The 20,980-nt window shown below is 36.6% G+C and overlaps 1 protein-coding gene across 2 annotated transcripts in view; it reads right to left on the reverse strand.

Annotated features, from left to right (window-relative positions):
- Positions 1-20,980, reverse strand: part of S1P (membrane-bound transcription factor site-1 protease) — a 480,656-nt gene that overhangs the window by 198,634 nt on the left and 261,042 nt on the right. For both annotated transcript variants that reach the window (XM_090401757.1, XM_090401758.1), the window contains one exon: positions 19,800-19,874. In XM_090401757.1, coding sequence (XP_090257883.1) covers positions 19,800-19,874 — 75 coding nt within the window. The remainder of the gene's footprint in view (positions 1-19,799; positions 19,875-20,980) is intronic.

Genomic DNA, 20,980 nt, shown 5'->3' on the forward strand with positions numbered 1-20,980 from the left:
ACTATCTGCCCTTCTTAGATACTCATCACACGCCTACCTTCCTAACAGCTTATTAACTTTATCTGTTTATAGAAAACCTACACATACTGGAAGATATCTGCACAAACAATTCCACCATCATACAGCTCAACAATATAGTATCTTCAAATTATCAACTCAGAGAACCAGAGCTATCTGTTCTGATGATAATGCTCTTACTGCTGAAATCACTTATCTGCACTACACTTTGTTTAGCCAATGGCTATAATCCCCAATAAACAGAAAAAATACTAAATGTCCCCCTCAAATCCTCTTTGCCTCCTAATACTGAGACCACAGCAAAATTGTTACCATCCCACACATTCAGGGCACATTGATATCCAAAGTGTTTAATAAATATCAGCTCCTCACCACATTTAAGCCATACATCAAATTGGCTCCAACTCGAGATTTAGAAGAAGAATAAATTCAACATAAGAAGAACTGAAGATAGGAAGCATCAATATAAGGAGTATTAATAGAAAGGAAATTGAACTTGAAGAATTGGAAAAGTACCACGTTGACATAATTGGCATTACTGAGACAAAGACAAAAAAACAGGTGAGATCTTACTAATAACAAACAAAGAATGTTATTTTCAGGCAATACTACAATACAGCAATACTGATCAAAGAAAGGAAAGAGTAGAGATAATCTTCAGCATCAAACATGAAAGGAAGGCAGTTTCAAGTATATGGGCAAACTTCAAAATGGGGAAAAACATATAATGAAACTTATTTGTACCTATAGTCCTACAGAAGGTTCTTCTAAAACAAGTGAAGGAATTTTTTTGAGTCAGAACAGGCAGCTAACATAAAGAAAATATAAAAAGTGGACCTGTTGGAAGATCTGAAAAACAGAGTAGGAAATGAATCCCACCAAGCATATATGAACATTTTGGAAAATTCTGGAGAATAGGGCATAACTAATAACGATGGTAAGTATTTACCAGACTTCTGCTGTGAACACGGACTAGTCATTAATAACATAATGTTTCAACATAAAGATGTGCGCAAGTTCACATGGATAGAAGACACAAGAAACAGGAAAAAGCCTCATTGGCATGGTCATTGTTGATAGTGATATCATCATGCTGTTTCAGAATACAACAGTGTACAGAGGATTTGAAATTGGAAGTGACCATTACTTAGTACTAAGCAGGATAAAAATGGACATCACAGTGAAAACAACAGTATGTAAGAAAGTTTTAAAAAGATTTAAAGTTAAGCAGCTTTTGACCCGAGTATACAAACATTATAGAATAAAAAAGAAAACAAATTGAAAACAAGAACCAAATCTTGGTGTCTCCATGGCAAACTCTGAAAAAGATATCAACTGATTCAACTAGAGAGGTATGTGGAAAAGTTGTCTGCAAAAAGAGAAAAATAAGAACACCATGATGGACACAAATAGTTAAAGAAGAAATCTTGGAAAAGAAGAAAGCATACCAAAAGTCCCTAGCATAAGTCAGTATATGCCCTAAAAGAATACAGAGAAAAATGTAAGAGAGCTAAGCTATGTGTAAAACTGGCTAAACAAAAGTCATAGGAAGTCTTTGGTAAGAGTATGGAAAATAAATATCTGGAAGGTGGCGAAATATTCTGGAGGCTATTAGATAGGGATATCTTGAAGATAAGGATATCCTAGATGTCTGGAGTAAATAATTACTTTGAAAGACTTTAAACAAACCAAGCAGTGACAGAACCATACTAGAGGAATGCAAAGAGGAGTATATATCAATATTTGAGGTAGAAAAAGCCATCAAAAACTTGAAATGTGGAAAGGCAGTTGAAGTAGATGATATTCGATCAGGAATGCTTTAAGTATGGAGATATAAAAGTTTTGCAGTGGCTACACTGCATAATACAGAGGGCCCAGTCAGAAGGTCGAATTCCCGATGATTGGAGTAGAGTTCTCATAGTCCTGTCCTGCAGGTGTCTTCTCTCTCCAGGAGATTGACTACCACGTGTCTTTTTTTTTTCTTTTTTATGTTGAGCGCATACACAGAAGGTTGGTTGGTCAACCTACAGTACATTAGTACCGTGTATGGGTAGTGGGTTGGGAAAGGAGGAATTTGTTTACATTTGATTTGAACAACTTTAAATTGTATTCCTTGGGACACACAGTGCAGCAGTTGCAGGGATGAAGGAAGAGGGAAAGAAACTTATTCTTTTGTTTCTAGGTGTACTGTGAAGGGATGTTGTGCAGCAGCTGCACGTGTTCCAATGAGCTTAGTACTGAGCGGAGGAATTATTGATGTTATTTCAGATGAACATTTCCCATGGAAATATTTGTAGAATATACATACTGCAGAAACCATACGGCTGTGTGAAAGTGGAGGGAGAGAGTTGGTAAGGGATGGACCATTGATAAGTCTAATTGCTCTCCTCTGTATTGAGTCGAGCATTTTGAGAGAGTTTTTAGGGGCCTCACCCCATATCTGGGAGCAGTATTCAATAGCTGGGCGGATTTGTGATTTGTATAATGTTAATAGCTGTTTGGGGGTGAAGTAACGTCTTGAGCGAAAGAGAAATCCTAGTTTTTTTGAGGCTGAGGATGCAATGGTTGTGATATGTTTATGCCAGGAGAGGTTTGATGTGAGGGTGATTCCAAGAAGCGAGATCTCAAATTGTCCAGAAATTTGGGTATCGTCAAAAAGGATACTGGGAAAAAATGGTTCTTTTTTTTTTATGGGAAATAGTATACAGAACTGGGTTTTATTGGCGTTGAAATTTATGAGGTTATCCGAACCCCATGGTAGGATGGTTTGGAGATCGGAGTTGAGGGTGGTGGTGGTTGGTGTTCTGTAGGTTGAGGTGAGTTGTGTAGGGTAAGGCTTATCAAATGCAAGCGAGGAGTGTAGTGTGATGTTGTCTGCAAAACTGTATATTCGGTTGGTGGTCAATTGCAGTAGTTCATTGATATATAGCAGGAAGAGGGTTGGTGAGAGGACAAAACCTTGTGGGACCCCAGCATTAATTGAATGGTGAGAGGATAGGGAACCGTCCATCATCATACACACAGTGTGTGTCCAGACAGAAAGCTGGCAATCCAACTACAGAAGTCCTGAGTCAGACCGAATGATGGTAGTTTGCCTAGTAGGCCTTTGTGCCAGACCAGGTCAAATGCTTTGGAGATATCTAGTGCAACCATTTGGGATTCGCCAAACCTCTCCAGCATTTGTCCAGAGATGGGTGACGTATGTGAGTAGATCTCCTGTTGATCGGCAGTGGCAGAATCCATACTGGCGGTCATTTATTTGGTGAATGTCTTCAAGATATTGTAGGAGTTTGGAATTGATGATTTTTTCCATTACTTATGACAGGACTGAAGCAAGCGAGATAGGGCAGTAACTGGATGGCAATGACTTGTCATCATTCTTGGGAATGGGCTGAATATAGGCCAATTTCCAGTTTGTGGGACGGATTCCAGTGGAGTAAGAGAGTATATATAGGTGACATAGGATAGGGGTCAGTTCTGGAGCACAAACTTTCAGAACAATTGGGGGAATGCCATCAGGGCCAGGAGACTTTTTGGTGTCTAATTTGGACAGTATTTATCTGATCTCATCCTGGCAAAAGGATATAGGGGGCATTGTATGTTGGGTGTCTGGAATGATTGGGGGATATTTACCTTCGTCAGTTATGCGTGCATTTGAAGCAAAGTATGAATCCAGAAGATTGGATTTTTCTGTGGGTGATGATGCAGTAGAGCCATCTGTGTATGATAGGGGTGGGAATAGTGTTGGACAGAAGTCGGCCAACTGCTTTGGCAAGAGACCAAAAGGCTTGGCTGCCGTTTGGACAGGCTGCTAGTTTTCTGCTTTTTGCTCTTTCAAACTGTGTTTTGGAAGCATAGATTGTTTTATTGCATCTATTATGGGCTTCGGTGTAAGCTTTGAAGGAGAATGAGGTTTTTGATTTCAGCCAGTTGTGGTATGTCTGGTGTTTCATCTCTACAGCCTTGGCACAGATTTTGGAGAACCAGGGTTTCGTTAGGGAATGGCAGTTCAGAGTACTGTGTGGAGTGTATGTATTCATGCCGGTGAGGATTACTTTGTAATAAGTTCGGTGCACACGTTTGGGTTGGAAGGCCAGAAGCAATAGTCCAACCATGGGAATGCAGCATAGAAGTTGCAGAGGCTGTTCCACTAGGCGCTGTTATAGTGCCAAACTACTCTTGTATGGGGGAGGAGATGAGCACTAGGTTGTGGTCAGGATTTCCCAGGGGGCTCACAACTTTCACTGTGTATTTGGAGGGGTCATTGGTGAGGAAGAGATCTAGAGTGTTAGGGGAGTGGTTTGGGTTATCTGGTTAGCATCTGGACAAGTTGTGTGATGTCGTTATGATGGCAAATGTTTCAGCATCTCTGCCTGCTGCAAGATCTGTACAACTGGAGGAGGAAAGCCAGCTAGTGTTGTGGACATTAAAATCTCCTAGGAGGATGATTTCGCTGTTGGGAAAGTGGGATTGGAGAAAGTCGATTTTTAGGGAGAGGAAATTAAAGAGCTCAGGGTGGTTGGTTGTGTTGGGGGAGTGACAGAGACAGCAGATGAATTGAACTGGATGGGGAAAGGGATATTTTCAACCAAACAAGGTCAAATTTGGGTGATTCTAAGTTGGGTGCTCTCTGGCAAGATATGTCAAAGCAGATGTATGAGCAGACATCACCCTTAGGACGAAAGTTGTTAAAGAGCAAGTAGTTTGGAAGGTTGAGATAAGTGGTGCTGGGGGGAGATGAGATTTGAGTTTCTGCCAGGAAGAGTAGGTAGGAGTTTGGTAGACTGTAGGTGGTAGTGGACACTATTCAGGTTGGAGTTTAGGCCATGGATGTTGGTGAAGTGGATGTGTAGGGTTTTGTGAGTCTTATGTTGGACCGCATGGGTCTTGCACATTTCCTATGCAGTGCCTGCATGCTGGTCTCCATGGTGGCTACTAGTTGCATTACTTGGGTTTTTTCACCAGTTTATCTTGTCTGTAGTCGATGATCCAACTGTTGTCACCATTTTGACATTTTTCTTCGAGTTATCTTCGCACCTGGAGTTTTTGTTCCCTTTGTGTAAATGATAAGTCTGGTTATGCACGTATGCGCAATTGCAGACAGGTGTCTTTGAACTTGTTGTTAATTGCTGCTATTATTTTTGATGTGCTTGTCGGCGTGTCGCAAATCACTTTTACTAGGTGTGCGGAAAGTTCGTTCCGTCCTTCCTTTTATTTATAGGCCTGAAACGATGGCATCTGATGATATAATTAGGATCGATGTTGCATTCTTCAGCTGGTTTGTTGATGTCCTTTTGTAATGATTTTCCGTTTTCCGTCGGGAGGTTCAAAATGATGCATTGAGTTTTTTTGTGTTTGGCCTCCAAGTCATTTACCACTGATGCGATTAGATCGCGAAATTTTTTCGCTGGCGAAGTAGAGCTTGCGTTGCACTGGTTTTCAATTTGTTCTAGCTTAGCTTCGACTGCACGTATTTTGGAGGTAAAAGTTTCATTTAAAGCATTGATGTGCTGTTCGAGGTTTCAGACACGTTTACCTATGTTCAGAAGTTGTTTTACCAAAGGGAGGCACAATGAACAGAAGAACGGCTACTTAAGTTCGATAAGTAGCTTTTGCACAGCTTTGTCTATTTTCGCACAGGAAGTGTGTAGCCAGTGGCAACAGAACTCGCAGAATATGCCCTTTTTTTCTGTCTGTGACACCAGTTTTGGAGAAAACTGGTCCATCCATCCTGTGGCACGTAATAGGTTTGTCGGCGGCAATCGATGACACTGTGCTGGGGAGACAAGTGGAGTTCGTTTGCCATTGGCTTTTGATGGCACCATCTTTGCTGCATACAGTAGGCATCGTGAGTGCTTACATGTGGCTGATTTAATACACTATAAGTACTTACAGGTTGTACTGAAGTATTCTGCTACTCAGCACCAGCTGTTAATGTTTCCGTTTGTTGATTAATTTCGATGAAAAAACACTCGCAATAATGGTAAACTGGGAAGCACAAGTTTGGAGTGCTCCACCATGTCCTATTCTGTGCCTCTCTGCTGCATTCCTCATATGAAAGATAGGTCCAGTCTTCTATATTTTTCATCCACTCCAGTCTTTGTCTTCCTCTCCTTCTTTCCCTCAACAGTCGAGAAGTGTCCTTTGTAGGCAGTTATGGCTCAGAATATGTCCGAAATAGCTGACTTTTCTCTTTATAATTTCTTTTATCAGGCTCCTGTTTACACCTACCATCTCTCTAGTACCTCTCCATTTGTCTTTTTATCTTTCCATGATATTCTCATAATTCTTTGCGACATCCACATTTCAAAGGTCTCCAGTTTTTTCACACTCAGATTGGAGAATGTCCATATCTCTACTCCTTATAATAATGTAGACCATATGTAACATTTGGAGATTCTTAGTCTTGTTTTCAGAACTTTCTTAGTCTTGTTTTCAAAAATCTACTGAATCGATTTTTTAAAACATGAGATTTTTCATATTTTTGAAAGTTGACCTTGCAATTTCAATCCTTTTTATAATTTCATCTTCTGTCCTGCCATTCTCTGTAATCAAGTGTCCAAGGTATATGTATTCTGCACCTGTTCTAATTTATTTCCTTTTATATTGATGCATTTTGGTATTTCCTTTTCTCTTGAAATTATCATGATTTTTGTCTTTTTAAAGTTGAAACTGAGGCCATACTGTTCACTGTACTTGAGGGTTTCATCAATAAGAGTCTTGAGGTCATATTTGTTTTCAGCTAGAAGAACCGTGCCATCTGCATACCTTAGGTTATTAATATTTCTGGTGCCTACAGTGATTCCTTTGAGGTTATTAACTTTATTAAATATTTCTTCTGTGTACAGGTTAAAGAGAATCAGAGACAAGAGACAGCCTTGTCTCACACCTTTCTGAACTGGGAATTCTTCTAAGGTCTCTCTATTTATTCTCAAATAAATGCAGTCTGTTCCCAGTAAAGATTAGTTATTAGTCTAATATCTTTTCCATCCATCCCAATTTTTGAAAGGATTTCAATTAATGCTCATGTTGAACATTGTCAAATGCCTTTTTGTAATCTATGAAGTAGAGGTACACATCTTTTTGTTTTTCTACATATCTTTCTATGATGGTTCTGACATTGAAAATACCTTCTCTTGTACCTACATTTTCCTTGAAGCCACTTTGTGTATCATTTATTTCCATGTTTATTTTTCTTTTATTTCTTTCAAGAATAACGTATAGGAGAACTTTTGATACTTGACTGATGAGGCTAATTGTCCTGAACTCTTCACATCTTGTAGCTTTTGTTTTTTTGGGAATTGGAACGAAAATTGAGTGATTAATATCTTTGGGTGAAAATCCAGTCTCGTATATCTTGTTGCATAATTTTGTTAGAAATTTCAGTCCTCCTTCATCAAGAGCCCTCAACCATTCTGCCAAGATATTATCTATTCCTGCAGCTTTATGTGGTTTTAGTTTTCTGATGCCGTTTTCAACTTCACAAAGTAAAATGGGTGGTCCTTCTAAATCAGCCTGTTTGGGAATATTATTTCTTTGTTGCTCGTATAATTTCCTTGTGTATTCAATTCATTTTTCCATGATTTCTCATAGTACATATCTATAAAAAAGGGAATAAAGCTGAATGTGAGAATTTCAGAGGAATTCCTGTACTAAGTGTCCCAGAAAAGATTTATGCAAGCATACTTGAAAAGAGGTCAAGAAAGGATTGTGGAAGAGAAACTTGGAAAAGAAGAAGCTGGATTCAAGCCAAATAGAGGTTGTCAAGATCAGATTTTCAATTTAAGACAAATACTTAAGAAATCATGGGAACAGGACAAGGCTCTGTACATTCATTTTGTACTGTAGATCTGGAAAAGAAATACAACAAGGTGCCCAGAGAAAAGATTTTCAAAGCAATAGAATTATATGTGGTGAATGGAATATTATACAGAGCAATACATAGTCTATATCTAAGTTACAGTTAAATAGCTTAAACTTAGAATTGAAGGAAATAAAGGAAGTTGGTTTGATGTAAAATAAGGGGTACGACAAGGATGCACATTATCTCCCCTGTTTTTTATTATCTATATGGATCACATTATGAAAGAAAGTGGCATTATACCTGATGTCAGAACTAAAGTTGTCAAACAGCTCTTTGCTTTATGCAAATGATGTTGTGCTCCTCAACACATCTACTGCAAGTCTCCAGGATTCTCTAACTAAACTGAATAACACCTATAACAAATTTGGCATGTCATGGCAAAATCAGCAATAAGAAGACCAAAACTATGAAAATAGGCAGGAGCATAGAAAACTTCAGCTGCATTCTAAATAGATATCCTATAGAACAAGTAAAATATTTAAGCTATTTAGGCACAGCTTTTAGTGAAGATGGCAGGTTAAATCTGGAAATAGGCAACAGGATAAGCAAAGCTGGTATGGTGGGTAGCCAGCTGAATAAATTTATATGGAATAAGAGAGAAATTAGTCAAAACACCAAACTAGCAGTATACAAGATGGTTTTCAAGCCATCTTAAAATTTCAAATTAAAAATTTCATCTTAAATTTCAAGCAATCTTAAAATCTTAAGTTATGGATCTGAGAGTTGGGTTAGAAATAAACCACCTAATCCAAGACTAGAGCCAACAGATATGAGAGTTTCGAGAAATATTAGAGGAGTGAATTAATGGCATCAATGGCACAATCATATTAAAAATGAAGATATTAGAAAGAACTTGACATTATTAGCATTCAAGAATGCGTCAGCAGAGCTAACCTGTGGTACGGCCACTTAAATAGAATGGGTGAGGAAAGGTTAGCAAAACAGGTGTTTGATGGCAAGAAAGAGACCCAGAGGAAGACCAAGGTCTAAGTGGATTGATTCAGTCAAAAGTGGCTTAGAAGCATGAAATGTTAGATATGACAATATTGGAATGTTCAGAAGTAATAGACTGATTTGGAAGAAAATTGTTGATAGGATATTAATAATAATGTAAACTTAATCATATTGTCCTGTCCTAGTAACCTGAACACCCATTGAAGGTACATATCAGGAAATTGATAATGATCATTATCAAATTGGCGACCCTCACCCGTTCACCTAAGGACAAACTCTCTCCTTCATCACATCCAGTAGTATATGAATTGCATGATCTGGGTTACTGAGGACAGACAAGAAAATCTGATGACATATGAATCAGAGAATAGAAAATACATCATTATGGCAAGTTGGTACTAGCAGACTATGTCTTAGACGCCCCTTCACACAGGATTAAATGGAAATAAACAAAAGTACTACACAGAACTCATTACAAATCAGAGAGAATGTTTTTTGAAACAGCAGTAGCTTTAAAACATTCCCGAAACCCCGACAAGAATGGCTGTATTAAATTACCAAAAGCTTGGGAGATAGTAATTTTAAGATCAAATTAATACTTATTAAACTCTCTCTTTATCTAACATGATGCCTTAGTACTTCACCTCTTTGTTTTATCCATTATTACAATTTTAAACTGCTGCCATTATTAACCAACTATTGCTGTTTGCATACTGTGACAAACCATTTTGTGCTCTGAAGATGCTAGATGTAACACCAGTAAAATATCAGCAAATAAGTAAATGAATATTATTTATTTTCTTGTGTTGTGAATTAAAACTGCTATAAAAATCTTAACATGTGTTTACTCATGGTCAGTTTAGATATAAGCTTACATAACCTTATTTAGTCAATTTCATTAAAATGCATGTCCAGTCCTTAATTATGTGCAAAGAAACATTTCAGAAAAATCTATTAAGCAAGAGCAAGTTGAGTCAATGACTCTTCTTCACATGATTCCTGTGTGACCTGCTCAACACTCTCTCTCTCTGTCATTAGTTTCTCATACTGAACTGATCTTACTAAGGACTTCTGTGTTTAATTTATTGTTTACATAAACTTGCATAGAGTTTTTATATTTTCTGTGCTTAATAATAATAATTAATATGAAATATTTATTTTTATTACTTATTTGTATATGCAATATAATTTTATAACAGACTAAACTGAGTCATGTTAAGCATCATTTAAACATTTTCTACAGTAGTAGAATGTATCTCCCTTACTTTACAAGTATTTAAATGAGTTATATTTATACGATTTTCAATTTATGCAAGACTTTCATTAATAATCCATTATTTAGAATAACCCATTAAAAGAGGATTTACTATGTAAACAAGAGAATTTTTTTAAATAAAAAATCGCAAGTGCTGATATAAATCAAATATATTTTATTCAATGCTCTCTCTCTCACTTGCTCATACCAATTAATTCATAATTTCTCTAAACTGACAGTATTGTCACAGCAAACAACTTAAATCATAGCTTTCCTAATTAAAAACACTGTTTCAATAGAGTTTCCTGCACTATGAGAAGAAATTAACAAATACATACATCTCAATTATTTTTAAGAGCTTTAGTTCAAATTACCAAACGCAGCTAAACTAAGATGCTCAAATTAAAACATTCAAGATGTTTACTTTAAAACTGATATATTGAAAATCCCTTTCTATTTATTATATAGTGAATTTACTTACAGAAAATGAATAGTTCAAATGTTTTTAAAATTTGAGAACGAGATAAAATAGCTAACATTTGAAGATACTCAGGCTTTCTAATCCAAAAAAAAAAATAAGTGGGGGATCTCCACTTCTTAACATACTTTTCCAATACATGACACTGCAGTTTGTATATTCTCAAATGTTTAAGAGGATAACTTTATGTTGCCCTTTTAAAAATTTTATGACATGGGTATATTATTATTATTATTACCCCAAGACCTCATGGAGTCAAAGATTCATCTGGGAGGTCCTTTTATCACACACACAGCTCATCATACCGTGTCTTAAACACACTCAAACTCCCTGCAGACACCACACTCTTGGGCAATGCATTCCAATCATTTACAACTCTGCACAAAAAAAAACTCTGCCTCTCACTTCCCTACTCATACCCTCTTTATACAGTATCCAGGGATGACCTCTGGTTCTCTCCCCTCCCCCATCTCCCACTATTTTCTGTAGAACTTTTCCAGCATTCATCCTATAACAACCCCTTACCAACTTGTAGGTCTCCATCGTATCTCCCCTCTTCCTCCTGTCCACCAGACGCTACAAATTACATCTTTTCTCATACTCGACATTCCAGAGGTCAGAAACTACCTTAGTCAGTTGCCTTTGGATCCTTTCCAACATCTCTTCATCCTTCTGAAAACCAGGTGACCAAATCTGGGCACAATAGTCCATGTGTGGCCTAATCAAAGCCTTATACAACAGAACAAGAATCTCCCTAATTCTACAAGTCAGTGTCCTCTGCAACATTCCCAGAAGCCTTTCTGTTGTCTTCCCAATTTTGACTGTGTCCCCTAAATTTCAGATCCTTATCCACTATCACCCCCAGATCTCTTATTTCTTCCACCTCCAACAATATATCCTCACCAACCATAAATTCTGCATCCCATCTTTGTTTTCCAAATTTTAAAACCTTACATTTTGCAACATTGAACTCACATCCCCATTTCCATGCCCAATCACTCAATTTATTCAAGTCTTCTTGTAAGGTCACAACATCTTCACTACTCTTTATGGTTCATCCCAACTTTGCATCATCTGCAAACAAATGATCTCCATCCAAATCTTCACCATTATCATTAATGTACAAGTTAAACAGTAATGGCACTAAAATACAGGGTGTTCGGGATAAATTTGACATATTTATAATTAATTATATTTTTCCGTAAGTTACATGTATTAATACACACTTCTCTTCATTTAAAAGTTTGGACCCTTCTTCATTCATATACAAGATGTCAGAAAGGATGGATAGCTGGAACCCACCTGAATCATGGAAGAGAATAACTTGTATCATGATGATTCGTGCCCGCCATCAAAATAAGGATATTACGACTGCTGCCCAATGCTCCCTGAATACAGTAAAAACAATCAGGCATGAACTAGAGACTTGCAATGGTGACTACGAGGATGTAGCAAGAAGAAAGATCCCTAGCAGACGATCTGATTGCGTTCGTACAGCAGAATTCCTCGCAAATCTGCAGGAACAGGTGTTGAAGAACCCTGGCATTGGAATTCGGGCTTTGTTCGTGGAGTTGCTAACTGTAGTCAAGCCCTGGATAACAAGGGTAGCCAATGGTAGGCCGTATGTATGGCAGAAGGATTCGGCCCCTTGCCACACCTCGGGGAAAAGTCAAAAATGGTTGTCTGAAAATTTCTATGACTTCACCAGTCCAAATGTTTGGCCTCCAAACTCCCCAGACCTTAACCCCATGGATTATTTTGTATGGGGCGCAGTTGAAAAAGACACCAATCGCACTTCCAGTAATACAAAAGCCCAGTTAATGGATAAAATTAAAACAGTTTTTGCGGCCCTTCCCAGGGAGACTGTAGCATCAGCTTGTTCGAGGTTCCGAAGCAGAATTGAAGCTGTGATCGATGCTAATGGTGGTTATTTTGAGTAAATCTTGTTGATAGTATTGTAATTAACTCTGCCTGTAATGTTTTTTTGTCAATTCATTAAATTTAATAGATACAAAGAAGATTTTCTTTTTCCTTACGAAACTGTCAAATTTATCCCGAACACCCTGTAGATCCCTGAGGCACTCCACTAGTGACTTTCCTTTTCCTGGATATCGCTCCCCATACACAACTTGATGATACTTATCAGATAGATAGTCTCTGATCCAATGCACTAATCTAATATCCAACTCCATCTGCTCTAGTTTGACAGTCAACTTATCATGAGGTACTCTATCAAAAGCCTTTGCAAAATCAAAGTATATTACTGTGTATCCTTCTCTGTCCAAGGAAGCAGTCGCTTTATTGTAATAAGTAAGTAGATTACGAAAACATGACCTCCCTTTAGCAAATTCATGCTGTCCATCAAAGATAATACCATTGTTGTCAACCCAATTCTGGATCGTAGTTCTCATAAGTTTCCTCCAACAACTTAACAACAACACCTGGCACACAGATAGTCCTATAGTTTGATGCTTGAGTTCGATCACCTCCTTTATGAAGTGGCACAATCTTGCCCTTGTTCCACTCTTTAGGAACTTGACCGAGTGCAAGAATGATATTAAAAAAATATGTCAAGGCAGGTGTCAACTCCCTGGCACATTCCTTCAGAATATATGTGCCCTCTGTTACATACTGTCTGAAGTAGTTATCCCTCAAAAACTCAAGAAACTCATTTTCTTTACTTCCAGTTGATATCTCATCATTCCAGTCTATATTACCATAATTAAAATCACCCATAATGATCACCCTTTTCATATTTGCTTGGCTAATTTGATCATACATCTCATTATCACCACCATCCACATTACCTGGTCTATACAACATCCAACCAAGTATTTGATTCCATTCACCTCTATCTCACACCATACTGCCTCAAAACCACTGGCACTATTTTCCTCTTGCATCTCTACTTTGTATGGACATAACTCTTTCTCTATCATCAATAGCACTCCCCTTCCCTTTTTACCCCTTCTATCCTCACAAAACACATCATACCCTTCCATCTCTATTCCTGTCAGGATGTCGTCCTCTTCCAACCATGTCTCACTTATTCCAACAATCTTTGGGTGAACAGATGCAATTAGTGCAACCATTTCATCTGTCTTGTTTCTTATACTTCTAGCATTTGTATACAAACATGACAGCTCATTTCTGGATCTACAGCTAGTTCCACTGATACCACTCACTCGATGTGATCTCTCCATGCTCGACTGGGGCCATTTCCCTTTCTGCTTATTCATTTTAGGACCCTTTTCAATTTCAACTGTTTCCTATTGATCCCAGGTCATCCAATTCCTTTCCTGTCTACACATGCTCTCACCTCCTCTTAGAGCATCACACTGTGAGAAAAGACCACCTTTCTCACACTGCGTACCCCTGTCCACCCTGAGCCTTCCCGTTTCCCTGCTCTCTTGCTTCTCCCTTCCCCATTACCACTCACTTCCCCATTCATAACCACCTCTTCAATCTCTCCTGTCTTACTCTCCTGCTCTTCCACATCACTTCCTACTTGATCTGATTCATTCTCTCGACTCACTTCTCTACCTTCCAGCAGCAGTCTCGCCAAGCGACTCACATCATAACCACTCGAATGCAGCCCATCGCTCCCATACGGTTCACTTCGTCCTTCAAACTCATTCCATACATTAACAAACTCTACTCCCCTCTCCTCACACATTTCAGCCAGCATATCATTCATAATCCTTGCTCTCTGCCTCATTTCACCACAGTCATACCTAGGCAACATGCTTGCTACCATTCCAATCACACTATTTTCTTTTATCCTTCTAAGCAGCCTCCTGATATCCATTCTGATGTAGTCTGTCCAATCATTCGTACCTATTAAAACCATCAACTCCTTTGCTCGCTCCCTCCTCATATCCAATGCCTCAATCACGCTACTCATTTTACTACCTGAAAAACATACCTTGTGCATCCTATCATCCAGCACACCTTTAATAATGGAGTCACCATACAATACCATCCACTCATCTTTCGTTAACTCTTTCGTGCCATCATGATTTGTTTTACTTGTTTTTACCCAAATTTTCTTAATTTCATTTCGCATCCATTTCATCTCTTGCCTCATCCAATCCAATTCAACTTCCGAAACTCACATCACATTCTCTCTATCATACAATCTTTCTAACTCTCGAGCCCCTCTTCTCACTTTCACTCTCATTCATCCTTTTGAGTTTCCATACTTTCGGTGCAACATGCATCCAACTTTCGGCATCGTTCATTCTTTCGATTTTTTCCACTTTCGATTCTTGCATCACGCCATTTCCGGTTTCATTCGTTCTCTCAATTTCATTTCCTTCCGCCACTCTTGCCTCACTTTCGTCCTTTTTAACATCCGATGCGGTTTTCAAATCACTCGTTTTCTTTTTTACTGATTTTTTAACATTTTTTCGCCTCTCTTTCACACCATCCTTCTCTTTCGAGCATGCACTCATTTTTCCCATGACATTCTTGCTACTAACAATTTCTGTCATCAATTTCATATTAGCATTCATCGATTCCTCATTCAGGTCACACTTCGCACACACCCTCCTTCCATCCGCCCTAAACATCCACAAATCATTTATGTAATTGAAAGAATACATATAGCACACCTCACACTTAACGAAACGACTGAAGTCTAAGTTAAAGTCATGGGAACTTTAACTTAGACACGTTTCCTCTCTCGGTTACTACTCTAAGGTCTAATAATAACAAATTCGTAATTAAGTTTAGGCAAAAAATCTCCCACACTAATAATATTGGTAGCGCACAACTTTTACAGCAGCTCTTACTCAAACAAATACTCATATATACTTAATTATTCCAAGAATAACTTATCTCAATCCGGAGCTCTTCTTACACACGTCTGCCACCACATATATTGTATAATAAATTCTTAACATTGAGCCATTACACGTTTATATATATAGACACTGATGCACTAAGGTACAAGAAAACAATGTAAAGGCTGACAGTTTAACTGAATGGAAAAGAAAAAGAATTTGAGGAGGTAATAATCTGAGAGAATATCAGACTACAGAAGCAATACACAGATTAAGGAATGAAGGAATATTTGAATTCCTGAGGACCGGCATAACAAAAACTTCTTATAAGTTCAATATGTTTCACTGAATTAGGACATCAGAACAATAAAACAACTGACACACAGCATCATTTAAAACTCAATGAAAGGAAAAGGAGCATCATACTAAAAAGCAAATTAAACAATGTTTCTGCAAAACATGCCTATTTAAAAGGAAAATATTAACATGATTCATAATAAAATAATAATGATTGGCAACTTAAAACTCCAATCTTCTCAGAAACACAAATCAGTTTAAAAAAATTATGCCATGCAATAGTCCAAATGAAATAAATCAACCAATTTTAATAGACTGATCCCTAAATACCAAATTTCACTAAACTTCACCAAGCATGGTAAGAATTATCATTTTAAATCATGAAAAGATTAAAAAAAAAATTATCATAATTGCAAATTATTTTGCCAATAAAAATTAAATTAGCAAAAAAAATTTTTCTTAATTTCATCAGTTGATTATTGTTATTATTATTATTACTATTATTATCTGAAACCTCCACGGAGTCAAGAACTCATTGAGGGAGATACCACCACCGATCTTGAACCTATTTGCACTGAAACACAAATAATCGTTTTGAGTTGTAGAAAGTTTTTTTTTTTGCTTAGTTACAAAGTAAATTATACTACACAAGAAATTATATACTTGACTTGTCTTAATCCTTTACCCAAACCTCAAATGAACAAAAATTTAGGCATGAAGGCATCTTCCCAACTAGGCTACTTGTATATAGAGGCTGTTTGCTTCACATCAATTAACTTAGCATCCCAGAAGTGCACCTACACACACTTCCTTTTGAACATGTATATTGTAATGCATTATGGGATGACTCACTAACCAGACCAGTTCTGATCTTTACTGAGGTCTCATCAGTGGGAGCTAGATCCATGGAGTTATTACTGACAGCTAAATCAATACAGTCATATTTTCCACATGCAAGTAGAAAAATGATGTACTATCATATTATTAAAATACTGGATTAGAGATACTGTAGAAAGTTTGTATTTGTTTAGCTACAAAGTATATTATACTAAATGTAAAGACACTTTTACCCAAGCATGAGCAAACAATAATTGCATGTGAAATATCTTCATACCCAGTATAATTTACTTTATCTTTTTGTTTTTTATAACATGGTGATATGGTTTGCTGATGATAATAATTGCAATATTGAATCAAACCTTGACATGTAAAGATAAGGAAGTCCTTTTTCCTCATTATAAGGCCTTGATAAGACCGCACCTGGATTATTGTGAGCATATTTGGTCTCCTGGGTTCTAAGGGATAAAGAAGCTGTGGAAAAGATGCAAAGAAGAGTACAAAGATTATATCAGGATTATGGGATTTAGATTCTGAGTATATGGATTACAGATTCTAGTTAACAGGACAAAGAGGAATGATATGATAGAGATCTATAAACGTCTGAATGGGTGTTACAGGACACTGCACGATGAAATTTTTCATTATATGGAAGGTGGGGGAGAGAACACAGGAGTATCCATGAAAGTTAAGTTTGTTCGTAGTCAAGAAAGGGGGGGGGGGGGTAAGAGCAAGGTTTTTCTTTCATAGAGCAGCGAGTGGAATAGTTAATCTTTAGAGGTAGCGAGTGCATCTAGTGTGAATGAATTTAAGGGAAGGTATGAAAGCTGGTTTGGGTGATGTATAGTCCTGAATGAGTCCTTGACTCCTGGAGGTCTTAGAAGATGATGATAATAATAATTACAATAACATAAACAGAATTGTAACCAAAAGAAAAAAAAAATCATCAACTGCACTTGTACTGGTTAAGAAAAACATTTCCTACACAGAAACACCAGAGTACTATCACAGATTAATACATACTATAATTGTTTACATACAGTACAGTTGTAAATTCTTCTAAGTTGAATTGTAGAGCTATCAATACCTTAAAATTGTCATAACAGAACTGTCAATAATTACATTATTTTTGTAAAGTTATGATATACAGAGAATCCTATTATGTAGCTGTACTTTCGTAAAAATCAAACAAACATGTCAAAAGTGATAATGTGTTTTTTAAATTATATTTTCCTGATTTTTGGCTTATTTTTTTATTTTTATTTTTTTATATTGGGCCCATATACGAGAGGTTGGCTGATCAACCTATAGTACTTTAGTACCGTATATGGGTAGTGGGATGGGAAAGGAGGAACTTGTTAACATTCGATTTGAAAGCCTGTATATTGTATTCCTTGGGAAATACCTCAGGGGGAAGACTGTTCCACAGTACAGCAGCAGCAGGGATGAAGGAGGAGGAAAAGAAACTTGTTCTGTGAGTTTCAAGGTGTACTGTGAAGGGATGTTGGGAGGTGGCTGTTCGTGTTATTTGGTTTAGAAATGCAATTTAGTTTTGCTTAATTCTACAAAAATTTTCAAAAAATTTTAACGGGTTCTAAATGCCACATCCCATAAGTGCAAATTTATTAACATCGATTTAAATCATTTTTTCAAAATTTTGCAATAAAATACTAAATTTCAAAAAAATCATGGAAGAAAATATATATATATAAAGCTGGCAGTGTGCATAGCTGAGTTCAAGAGTCTTGACGCTGTGCTGCCAGTTGAGGTTCCATGAGAGGTAATGCACATAAGTGGTGTAGGTAAGTGGCAGTACACATTATTTAAGTCTGAAATGGGCAGCAAATGTCAATGAAGAGAATGTGAAAGGAGTTTCTTGTATAGATTTTTGTGTGGGGGGGGGGGTGGATTCCTCAGGAGGGAAGGAGAAAGCATATTTCTGTTATTTTCATGATTTCTTTTTATTGTATTTTTGGTATTTTTTTGCAGAATTCTTAGGGTCCATAGTGTCTGGTAATGACTGGTTATGTCAGCAACAAAGAGAATATGATATGAAGAATGAGAGTGAAAGGCTCTTGATCATGGGCTTCCACACACACACACACACACACACACACACACACACAGAATGGCCTTTTGACTGGGCACATGTATATTGCTAGACTCTTTCAGGCATCATCAGTCAGAGCAAACAGCAGCAGAATTATTTTCTTTCATGCTTACACAGTGATCAGAATATATTATCAAAAATTATGGAGCCAACTACTGTGTTAGACCAAAATGAACACTCAACGTTTAGACCTTCATATCAAGGTATGATAATGTAAAGCAACAGAATTATTCACTAACAAGTTGGGCAGTCTCTTAACACATTACCATTAAAGTCAGTAAAGTGTACTATCCAGTGTCTGAAATAATCTAATCACAACAGATTAGAATAATATATCCTGGTAAATAATTATGTTACTGCTGAATATTAATACATCTTTAAAAATAAAAAATTTTAAAAATAAATAAATAAATAAAAAATAAAAAAAATGCTCTGCTTGTGAAATATTTGCATTCATAACGAAGAAGTTACTTTAAAAATTATTCCAGCATAAAAATTTATCAGAAAACAAAATTGTTTCACAGGAACTAAGAAATCAAATCTGCATACAGGAAATGTATGATAATGTATATTTTGTACAACATTCTTTTTTTTAAAAAAAACTTGATTAAAATTGACTCTTAAGTCTTTTCTTTTTAATATCAAATCATAATGAAGAAATTTTAGAATTTATATAAGAAAAGTACTAGCTAGTTAATTCTTTAGACTGCATAACTCACTGTGAGTTTAAAAAAAAAAAAATATATATATATATATAATGGCTCTTCTGCACATCTTAGAATTTGATCCTAGTATTTTCCAATTAAAAAACAAGTTTTTTCCTTATTGACTGTACTGTCAAAACGTTGCAGAGAAAGAAATCTTTATTAGGCTTTTTATTAATTTATTAGCTATGCAGAGCATGCTAAAATAAAAAATAAAAAGGAATTCATTAACAAAAGAAATAATCATTTTGGTAGTCATGGTAACATTATTTCATTAAAATAGTTTTACATCAAAAACATCTCTGAACTTATACCATCAAAATACTAATCAAGAACAAATTTCATCTTTGGGATGAGGTGTACAAAAGTGTGGCTTCCCATATTTCATCAATAAGTGAAACAATGCGAGAAGTATATGTGTGCTGGCATTCACTATACTCTTTATAATTCGCTTTTTTAAAAAATTTCAACTATAACATTTATAAAAGAACAACTTACCTCATCAAGAGTGTTACTGCACCAGCTACAACAGGTGATGCAACACTTGTACCAGAAAGAGACCTACAACCACCTCTGATGGGGGTGGGGAAGAAAGGCAAAAATTTAAAATGGCTTATAGTCTCTTGTTGATTTGTTTGTGTGTGTGTGTGTACACATATGCACAGATGTGCATATTCAATAACATGTGCAAAACAATGTCATGATATATAAGAAGCTCTATTCTTCTTTAAATGATATCAAGTACTTCATATTTCACATATCAATATAAAATACAGAAAATCGTATTCAGAGAATGCTGAGTAGATACTATGTCCAAAAAATATTAATTAACAATGCAATATTTATATTTTTAATACAAAAAAATAAATGTACAAATAAACTCACCTGTTACTGTTATGCACTGAAGATGTGTTACAAGAACTAACCTATTTTTTTAAAGAAAATTTATGTGGGATCAATGCCTTATGTAGGATCCAAACTTGCAGTATTTGAAACATACAAGAAATGCTATTTACCTCTGGCACCTATCTTTTTAAAGAAGGTATTCAACAGCTAATAAACATAATTATGGGTCATAAATTGTGCACAATATTAGCAACAATGTATTAAATGTATTCAGTTGATGGAATTTTTCCTTTTATGGAGGGTGGGAAAAGGACAACAAGAGGGCATTCTTGGAAGCTGAGAATGAATGACACCAAGAAGGGAGGGGGGGAGATCTAGATTTTTCCTCTCATAGAGTGGTGGATGATTGGAATGGATTGCCACTGGATGTTGTGCATGCAAGCAGTGTAAATGAATTCAGGAACAAGTATGACAGCTGGTGTATGTAGTATGTGGCCTCACTCGATGCATCCTGACGCCCTAAAGGTCTCTCTTAATAATAATAATAAATCAAGCAATATGTCAATGCACTGAATGTTTATATGTGAAGTGTACTGTTTGTGTTTTGTGCCTTGATATTTAATTATTTATTTTTATTATGTATTTTGGATTTTTTTTTTACACAACCTCCTCATCTCCAAGGAATCCAGGTGACCGACTTGAGCACAGTAATCCAAATGTGGACGTATCAATGCCTTATAAAGGGGAATAATAACCTCTTTATCTTTGGATGTTAGTGTGTTTTTCAATAACCAAATAATCTTATGTGCAATCTTGGACACCTTAGCAATGTG

Source organism: Typopeltis vanoorti, chromosome 12 (genome assembly GCF_054136105.1).
Source record: "Typopeltis vanoorti isolate ZY-2024b chromosome 12, IOZ_Tvanoo_1.0, whole genome shotgun sequence".
NCBI lineage: Eukaryota > Metazoa > Arthropoda > Arachnida > Uropygi > Thelyphonidae > Typopeltis > Typopeltis vanoorti.